Source organism: Hakea prostrata, chromosome 7, assembly GCF_041222555.1.
Source record: "Hakea prostrata isolate BN-2017 chromosome 7, UWA_Hpros_2, whole genome shotgun sequence".
Taxonomy (NCBI): domain Eukaryota; kingdom Viridiplantae; phylum Streptophyta; class Magnoliopsida; order Proteales; family Proteaceae; genus Hakea; species Hakea prostrata.
In genome coordinates, this window is record NC_142606.1 from 65482427 (window position 1) to 65493267 (window position 10841).

The window sequence follows — 10841 nt, forward strand, 5'->3', positions numbered from 1 at the left end:
TGGATGAAATTGCATGAATCCTCCAAACCTGCCTCCTCTAAAGCCACACGGATGGATTGTTGAAGTGAACTAGGAGTCTGCATTCGCACACCTACATTAGGAATCACATCCACAATAGGAATTTCTATGCTTGAAGGCTGCACCTGCAACTCATTCACCTTAGAAGATAACTTACAATAAAGTGGTGCTTATACAAACTAGATCGTTAGATGAAGCTTCCCGACTACACTGGTCGGCCCTGCATCTAACCTTTGTTTTGCTGACCTTCACTGATTGAGCAAATTCAACATGCATCACCCACTATATGTGCTTGTTATTAGGGACAGATTTCCTAAACTACCTCTAATTAGAGGTTTCACGCGCAGTACCAAAAACTGCCACTATCAAATGACTGCGATACATTTCCTAGTGGTTTTCGGTAATTGGTGGAAAATTTGCCCCGAGTCAGACTTTTTCTTGTAGTGACTACGTCCAACATTAAAACCAATCGATTTTGATGCTATTGTGTGCACCATCTTATTGTATAGTGGAGAAGACATCAAAGTAAGGTCATCTTCTACCTTCAAAAATAGAAGATGTCGATGGATGCATATTCTTTGAGAAGACTTGGGACTGTTAAATTCAATATAGCGTAGATGACTTCGTTTTTTAATCATTCAGCTCTATCAATAGCTTGCTTCCCCATTAGACTATTCAAAACTCCATTAGTGGCACATGAGTCGGCATTCATCTTATGCAACCCTCTTATTGCATAGTAGTTTCTACCTCCGAAAATAGAGGATCTTGGGTCGTATTGTTTAAGTAGAGTTGGGATTATTAAATTCAATCTAGCTTAGACAATTTTGTTTTCAATCATTCATGCTTTGTCAATAGGTGGCCTTTCCAATGAACTTTTTAAGATTCTATGCGCCGCGCCGCTGGGGCCCCCTCCGGTGATGGATCGATTCTTAAGGGCGTTGGTTACATGAATCTAGAGATTTCAAATCTCGATTCATGATCAGATCAACCCGTTTAGTTGTCACAATGACTCGTCTATGATCCAGCTATGGGATTCACACCTCCAGTGATGGAATCTGATTCTATAAAATCATGTTTGGTGGCTGTTATAAAAGAGGGACAAAAGGAAAAGACAAAACAAAATTTAACACCATTAATCACGCTTTAATAGGTTACAATAAAAGTACGAGAAAAAAACTATAAAAAAAAAATTAAAAATACAGAAGAATCCAAATTTAATGGGATATTAAGAAATATAAAATATAACAGAAAAAGAAAAACGGCAAATAGACTTATTAGCCTCCAGGTTTACGATTTAGATTTGTATTTATCTTGCAGCAGCCAGCGGCGACTATTAAAATGATTCATGCCCTGTCAACGGGTGGCGGCTTCTCCAATAGATTATTCAAAACTCCATTATTATCACATGAGTTGCCACCCCCCATCCAGCCATAGAACAACTCAAGCATCACAATACTGTATTCTGCAGCCTCGTTGGAGATCCATAAAAAAGCTAAACTTGTATTCATTGATGAGATTTTAAAAATTCACAACTTGTTTCAGTTTTGTCATTTTAGAATCAGCTCTGGATCAATTTTCGCACCGACAGCTAATATCTCATTTTCTTTTCTACCGTTATTGATTTATGTCAATGAGGACTTTAACTAAGCCCTCTTTTTATAATAAGTCAATGAGACTTCGAGTAAGTCACGCTTTTCATCAGTTACAAGTAATATATTATCAATATTGTCACTCTCACTATTCTTTAGGTTGATGATATTATCCTTACTAGTAGTTTTGACAGTCTCTTGGCCCAGTTTCTTTAGGATCTAGGCTCTGTTTTTGCATTAAAGGATTTAGGTTCTCTTCATTAATTTTTTAGGCATGTCTATTACTCGATCTTCTACTGATCTACATTTGTCTCAGAGCTAGAATATTCAAGATCTTCTCAAGTCGGCAAATATGACTGATTGCAAACCACACTCTATTCCAGTTTCCACTACTGACAAGTTAAGGAAGTTTACAAGGGAACCCATGATGTATCATAGTATCGTTGGTGCCCTTCAATATGCGACAATGACAAGGCCCGATATTCAATTTGCAGTAAATATAGTTTGTCAGTTTATGCACTCTCCTACAGTTGATCATTGGTCAGCCGTTAAACATATTCTTCGCTATTTAAAAGGAATTTCCTCACAAAGACTTATTAATCATGACTCTCCACTTAGTTTATCTGCCTTTTCAGATGTTGATTGGGCAAGTTGTCCTAATGATCGCAAATCTACTGGTGGTTATGCTATATTTTTCGGATGTAACTTTATCTCTTGGAGTTCGAAGAAGCAAAATATGGATTCTCTAAATCTCTAATTTTTGAAGTAGTCCTTATGTAACTTTGCCCATATATGGTTGTTTTGTTGTTGACGTTGTGCTTTTACTCTTTTTATTTTCACCTCGTTGAAGCCATTCACAGCTATTAAAATCGTGATCTTTCTAGTTTTGAATTTTGATGATGACAATAGATCATCTCTAGCAGTTGAGATGAAGTATTGGGAGCTTCACTCCATGGCCATTGATGCTAGTTCACTAAACAATGACCAAATCAGGACATTGGTGGAGTCCATAGAGGGAAATCTAGAAGAGATCAATTTCTTGCAATCTAATTACGACATATTTCGAGTTTCCAAAAGATTTCTCAAGTCAAATCTAGAAGCCCACACCCCTCTATCAGTCTCAGTGGGCCCTTTGCAATATAACAAGGAGCAGTTACTAACCATGGAAACTGTTGAGTATGGCTCGTGCTTCGCATTGTGTCACAGACGGACATGGTGGTCCCACTCTTCGGTGAGCGAACGGGTGTCTTATATTCTGTGGGTCCATGTAATTATAGTTTTAATTATATTTGTAATTGAAATAGGGTTTGGATCAATTACTAGTACTGGGACTTACCTTCCATGATTCCCCATTTGATCAATGGGAAAGAAAAATCAATCTCCCGCCATGGACCAGGAACCCCTTCGCAGCAGACAAATTTTTTGTAAACTCTGTCCTCCTTGCAGACATCTTGGGTTTGATATTTATCTTCCTCAACCAACTCCTAGAGAAAGTGGCCAACCCAATACTGCATAGTCTTGGGGAGGATGACAAGCCACACACCTATCTCTCCAACCCTCATTATTGGAAGGTAGGGTACCCTCCAACAACAACATGAATTTGACCTAAGCAATCCCCCTTCCCTAAGTAACCAAGCTCTTTCGTGTAGCCTAGGGATCCTAATCTGGAACTCTAAAGGAATTTGGAAACCAATCTTCATCAACTGAAGATGCTTAGGGTGAAGGACATTGGGAAAATATTGGGGACTTCACCTAGTAATGAAACTAGAATGCCTCCAGTGGAGATGGGTTTCAAAATCTCCAAAGAAAGGCAAACTCAACTCTGTAGTGTCCTCTAAAGAAGCATCTTCTCAGATAGACTCAACATGCTCACTACCAAAGATAGAAGCAGGTTCCTAAAGCTCAGTAGGGAAGTTTCCCTCAAAAGGGTCTCCTCTAATCCCCAGATCTTTCCGAGTTCTCTTGGGAACGCCAAGGTTCCCTTGGGCATCATATTTCTTGATCAATTTTCTACCCATGGTCTCAAGCAAGGTTGAAAACTTAATAAGGAGTAAGAAGGTTGAGTTAAGAGGAAGAAGGTAACTTTGATGTAGATTGATGTAAAACTCTTGTGCTTCAAAAATCATAGTTGTAGTAAAAAGGAAAAAGAGAAGAAAGAGGAAGATGAAGGTTTTATAGCAAGCCAAATTTCAAATGGACGATCCAGATTGCTTCCAATCAACGGTTACTAAAAGGCAACATTCTGTTTTGGGATAACGTTCAGTTAATAGATAAACGTGGCAATGTGGGGCACGCCTCAAGCGACGTGCATGTCACCTCAATTACTGTCAAAACCATCAAATCATTTCTTGGTTTGCTTCAAAAGCAACTCTGGTGGTTCGAGTTCTCAACTTCAAGCGCCGTTTAGGTGGGATCTTGAGAAGTTACTCTCTGGATTGAACCCCCTATATTCTAAATCCGAAGACTAGGGGCCTTATGTTATATCAATCTTTGCTTAGACCACCGAACTAGTGTGAACCATTCGGATTGAGATAACCAGTTTCGGCTCAGATGAAAGGGCCAACTAGCTACTTTCCGGTGTTCACTTTCTGGGAAGATCGTTACGCCTATGGAACCACCATTTATGGATTGCCACGTGGAAGTTTTAACATACTGTTGTAAGCGCTCATTGGATTTCTCAGTTGTCACTTCTTGGCAAGAGTCGCAAGTCGATAAGAGATAGTCCATGTCTATCAGCACGGTGTTAGAGCATTAAAGCATTAAATGCATTGCTCTTATACATTAAATGCTCTGTGCTTATCAAGGGATGCACCAATTTTCCTATATCCTCCTGGGAATTGCTTCCTTGCAACTTGTCTGAAGTTCAAGAGGGGATACGTCACATCCAGAGCCCACGATGGTCAGAATCATTAACAGATATGAGAAAAGGTGTATCAAGCCTCTAGCTACTTGCGCAAGATTGATGACATTCCAAATCCTCACCCTTCATTCAAATTGGAAGAATTGGATGGTTGAGGTTCGTCTTTTCCAGCAAAGACATCCTATTTGCCTGTAAGAGTAAACTTTCATTTTTGGATTTGGTAAGCCAAGTAAGCTTAGCATTTACTCCTGCGACTACCCAAGAGCACTGATGAGCACTGATACTCTTTGGGCATTAACTCCTCCCTATGAAGATTTGTGTTATCTATAATCTGACTTTTCCATCGGAGGTGGCTTCCCGTCAGCAGAGGCGGCCCACTCTCACTGTTCTTCTTATCCACAAATCACTAGTTCAAGGCATTTTTGGACCAAAACCGAGTTAGCAGATTTTGGAACAACATAAAGTATGTTCATGGGAGCCGGCTTTACTAAAAGAACCGGGTAGCTTCGGTCTCGGAAGCAAGGTTGATAGCTATGTATGTAGGACTGAATCTTGCTTTGTTTTTTTTTTTTTCTTCTAGTTAACGGATTGAAGCTTGCTAAAGATAGGGGATTCACACCTCTAGTGCTGGAAATCCAGCTCTATAAAAGTAGTTAGCCTGCTTGCTCCATGAAGCTCTTGGTAGATGTGCATGCTACGGTTGTTATACATAAATGTCCAAATTTTAGTTATCTCCCATGAAGAGGTGACATTCTTTCAAGATCCGTAATTGAACTTGTGGAGATCTTCCAAGCAAATTAATTTGTGTAGAGGCTTAACGCCTCACAATATTGCTCTTTACTAGTGTTTTCTTGGGGCGGTTAGTCTCAATTCTCTTTAAAGCCAAAATCTACATGTACTTCTTGTTGTACAGTGTAAGTTTATTTTCATCTGTTGAACTTCTAAAATTGCATGGATCACTCTTGTGGTCCAAATAATTGCAACTTAAATATGAAGTCATAGAATTATAACTTCATTGACCAAAATACCTTTTCTTCTTTTATGTCGGAAAAAAAAAACAATAAGTACGAAGTTGAATATCCATACACAACATTTGTGATAGGAAAGAAGTGTAAATGCACATTTTTCTGAACTCAACTCTGTGATGTAGTACTTCTATCCTATTAACAATATCCATAAGTAAATGAACATTTTTGCTTTTTGGTAATTCCGTAAGTAGATTGTTATTCCCAGATTGATACTAAGAGGGGGGGTGAATCAATGTTTTCAAAAATTTACCACAATGTGGCTGGGTCTATCAGATAGTGTACCACCACTCTGCAATCAAGGCACTCCAATATGTGCAACAAAGAAAAATAAACAAAAAACGCAATGCACCAGAGTTTACGTGGTTCGGCCAAATTGCCTACATCCACGGAATAATACCCTACCTAGGGTTTCGTATATTACTCAATACACTCTTAGATATTTTGACTGCTACAACAGTCCAGGAACACCAATCCCTGCTATAGTCTAAAATGCAATTCAGACAAGGGCACCAACCCCAACCCCCTAGACAAGCTCCAACTTGCTAGGTCACAATGTAAACCAATAATTCAAGTTCCCCATATTACATTCATGAGCTAGATTCTTCATCATTAAACATAACCTAGAAAATAATAAACAATCACTTGTGAATACGGGTTACCTCAACTTGTGTGAGATACATGATAATAATACTTGTTTCTCTTGGGTTATGGGCCCACCACGCTTCTGCTGCACTTTTAAGACAGGCTAACAACAGCCCTTTATCTTTCTTGAAAGCAAGTAACTACAACCATGTTCCCTTCTTTTCTTCTGCTGCTTCTTCTTCCTTCTCTTTCACTTTCTTTCTTGTTCAGCAAAACAAAAGACTTCCTTCAACAACAACTTTTATTCCCAAGCTTCAGATCTCCAAAGCCAACCAACGTCTTCTGGTTCGACCTCCACTCTCTTCCCAAGCTCCTCAAAACGTCCTCCCTCTTTTGCTGGAGTTTGCTCTCCTTTTATAGATTAATTTAACTCAGAGTTTGAATCAAACTCAGAGTTCCTATCTGACTTAAACAAGGAATGTTTTAACGTACAAATCAGACTAACTTAGAGATTTCCAATGAACAATCCCACCGTTGGATTTGAAGTTCAAGAAGTCGTGAAGCTCTCCTCCAAAAATCAGCTCAATCGGACACTGGATGACCATCCGATGAAGAGGTTGATCAAAATTGGACTCAGAGTTTGAATCAAACTCAGAGTTCCTATCTGACTTAAACAAGGAGTGTTTTGACGTAAAAATCGGACTAACTTAGAGATCTCCAATGAAAAATCCCACCGTTGGATTTGAAGATCAAGAAGTCGTGAAGCTCTCCTCCAAAAATCGGCTCAATCGGACACTGGATGACCATCCGATGAAGAGGTTGATCAAAACTGGACAGAGACCCTCAAAAACGGGATTTTTGAGTTTTCTTTATTTGAATTGGATTCTTTCTCTCGGAACCTTTTTGTGTGTTGCTGTACCATATCAAAACCCACTAAAGTTGCCAACAATGACAACACCTTCATTTTAGGCCAATGGAACAACATAGATGAACCACCATGTTTTGACTAGCCAATTAACTATTGGGTTGAAGAATGAAATTGCTGTTTTTTTGTTCAAAAATTGCCATAATCTAGAGGGAAGGAAGACCCAGGAATCCGGGTCTACAGACACATTTTACTGCATGTTCGCCTTAAGGTGAAGATAACCTTTTTTATTGTTTTTAAATAAATATCTTTTGCTGGTCAGGTTAAATGAATGATTATAAGGTATTCAAGCAGTATTTCGTATAATTATTATTAGGTTAATAAGATATTGATTTTAATACATTAAAAAAAATTATATACGATCTTTAATAGGTTACAACAAAAATAAGGAGAAAAAATTATATATTAAAGAAGAATCTCAATCAATGGGATTCTAAAAAATAACGAAATAGAGGGTGAAAAAACAGGTCTTGCTTAGGTGTCATGTAATTAATGCACGACACCATGCAGTGTATGATTTGGATCAAAACAAGAGTTCAGAATTTGATCTCAACTACATGTTCCACACAAGTGCTGAAAAATAATTTTGCAAAATGAACGATTGAAATCAATATTTCGATTTAAGTTTCAATCTCGACTGTACACAGCACGGTGCCTCGCATATACCCCCGCAGAAACTCGACTGTACACAGCACGGTGCTTCGCATATACCCAACCAATTCAAAAAAATAAAAAATAAATAAAATGCTCGATTGCTCGTGCCATTGTGAACGGGTGGCTTTCTCCAAAAGACTATTCAAAACCACATTAATGGCACTTGGATTGTCGCTAATACAGCCATTAGGAATAGGAAGATTCCAAATAACAACTCCATCCCGCAAATGGAGAACTCCGAAATGGCCAAGTTTGTGTACTTTTCTAGTACTTTAAAATTTGCAATTTTTTTTTTTTCTGTCATTTTAAAATCAACTGATCTGTATCAAATTTTGCATCCATTCACGTGGGGCGTGGAGAATACGATTCTTTTGCCAACAACTAATATAACATTTTCTTTTCTTCCCATTATAAATTTAAGGCCAGGAGATTTTAAGTGAATCCCCTTTTTTTTTATCAGTTACAAGAAATTTGCAATATTATATTTTTGCTATTTTTTATTGATGTTATTAAGGGAATTTTTTTTTTTTTTTAGAACTTTATTTACTGAACGTGGTGCATTAGTAGATCACATGACTTGTTAACACTCATTTGTCCAAGATTTTCATAATCATCATTGATTTCTAGTGTAAAGCTCTCCTCCAAAGCTTCTCCAAAACTTTGCTTGTTTGAGCTCTTCTTTGTCCCCAAGAATATTTGGTAAGCAATTGTTTCATGTTAGGAAATTTCATTTTCTTCAAATTTCCTAATTGATTACCCATCTAATTTCATTTAAAAATATGAGTTCTTATTAGGGATCTCTTGTGATGTTTTGAACTTTTTTTTTCTTTTGGATTTGTGTTAATTGTGGAATTTTTGTAAGGATATCTTTGTTGTTTCTACTAGCTTGATTTTCAATTTTTCTTTCTGGTTGAAGCCATTCTCAACATATACTTGCTATATAATCTTGATAAAACCCTTTTGATCATCTAGTTACTATTTTTTTTTTTTTTTTTTTTCTTTTTTCCGCATAAATCATCTAGCTACTAGTTGTAGTCTTATTATTGTTTTGTTTCCTGCAACTTTACTAATGGATTATTACACATCTTTGGCAGTTGTGTTCTTTCCTCTTCTTCTTAGTTGAAAAGAAAACTAGCTATGGAGCTTCATTCAATGGCAAATGCTTCTAGTTTTTCTGGTGATTCTAGTACATCTATGAACAACGATGATGAAATCAAGAGACCAATCAAGTCCGAGGAGGAAGAACAAGAACAGGTCAGTTCACTTTACTCAATGGCCGATGCTACTGCTGGTTCTTTAACTTAGCTTGTGATTCTACAACATTTATGAATGGAAATTTTAAGTTAGTGATTTTACTAGATGTGTAATTAAAGAAAATGTTGACATATTGCCAACAGAGCACTGACGAAATTAAGATAATGATCGAGTCCATGGAAGAAAATCTAGGTGGCCCAATCCTTTCTAGTGCTGAAGAATTAGAATCATTAGAGAAAGGGGGAAACCCGCGGGGCAGGCCCCGCAAAAAGAAAAACAACCCCAAAAAACAACCCAACCGGGGGGGGGCCACAAACCCCCCCCCCTAAAACAGGGGCAGAGGGAGCGGGCGGAGAGGCAGTTTATGCTGAAAATCAGCCCCTTCGGTTCTTGAGCATTCAGGCCCATCAAGTAAAAAAATATTGTTTAAAAAAAAAAAAAAAAAGCATTTGCTCGATCTTTTAAGATTTGTTCTCATCCCATCATCTCCATGGGAGATACCATCTAATGAACTATATGTGCAGCTTGATTACAATGCATCGCAACTGAAGAGTGCTGGTATCAAGTTCCTGAAGAAGGAGGATGCTTCTAATTTATTTGACATACATTTTGACAAAGGAGTATTGACAATCCCAACTATCAAAATGTTTGATCAAACAGAACTTCTCCTTAGAAACCTTATGGCCTTTGAGCAAGGTAAACCCGCCACCAATCGCTACTTCACAGCCTATGCAACCTTCATGGATGGCCTCATTGACACTGATAAGGATGTGGCTTTGCTAACAGAGCAAGGAATTATTATAAACTGCCTTGGCAGCCCAGAAATTGTGGCTGTCACATTTAACAACATTACCAAAGGTGTTTTCATGAGTCCTTACTTCAATGGAGTTGTCAAGGACTTGAATGACTATTACAATAAACCATGGAATAAACTGATGGAAAATTTGAGGCAAACCTATTTCAACTCGCCATGGGCAGGAATTTCAGTCGCTGCTGCAGCGGTTGTCATCATCTTAGCAATAATACAGACTATTTGTTCTCTCTTACAAATTTAAAAATGAAGGCATTACTCAAAACTCTATGTCATGTATCACTTTCTATTTTCTTAGATGGTCATGGCTAGCTATTAAGTGCTACTTGTATCATATTCACATGATTTTCATTCATGTGTTTTTTTTTTTATTGAAGTATTCATGTCAAAAGGAACCATTGAGGTGTACTAAGGCAACTATTGTTATACCAAAATAAAAAAAGGGCAACTTTTATTGTAAGGTTGAGGGTTTGTGGTTCCTATATCTAACTGTTTTTCCTTTTTTTTCTCTTTAATATTCATATAAGTCTGATCCTTTAATAAATAACATGAATCTCCTTCCTTCCTTTTTTTTTTTTTTTTTTTTTTGATGAAACATGGGTCTCTTTTTTGAATCTCAAAAATGGAAGTCTTGTTTGATATTTTTAGATTGCTATGCACGTTATTCTGTCCAGTGTTGAGTTTTTCTCCCTTTCTTGCATTTTGTGATTCAAGTTCAGTAGTAGATACCTGAAATCTCCGATCCCTTATGTATTGACAAAAAATGCCAGGAAAGAGAACATCTCACAGTGGCTGAACTTGCATAGAAAAGCTTGTGCCAAGTTTATTTTTTATTTATTTCACTTGTTTCCGTTCTGTTCTTAAACTACTAAAGTTTCTTGTAACCATTAAATTAACTTTTTTATTTTTTATTTTTTTGCGGGGTGGGGGGAGGGGGGGTGGGGTGTGGGGTTGTAATAAGGTTTGTAATCAGAATTCTAATACAGTCAACTATAAGAAAAACACAGGAAAAATGGGGCAAAAAAAATCATCACGTTTTAGGTTACAATGGAAGTAGAAGGAATAAGAACCAAAAAATAAGAATCTCAATTTCTAAGAAGTGCCTTTTTCAGGCGATGGA

General features: G+C 37.5%; 1 protein-coding gene across 1 annotated transcript; it reads left to right on the forward strand.

The window, feature by feature from the left end:
* The first annotated feature begins 9554 nt into the window (after positions 1-9554).
* Positions 9555-9965, forward strand: LOC149011724 (putative UPF0481 protein At3g02645). The gene has a single exon (XM_089162735.1). It carries the CDS (start codon positions 9555-9557, stop codon positions 9963-9965), a length of 411 nt encoding a protein of 136 aa, XP_089018861.1.
* The last annotated feature ends 876 nt before the right edge of the window (positions 9966-10841 follow it).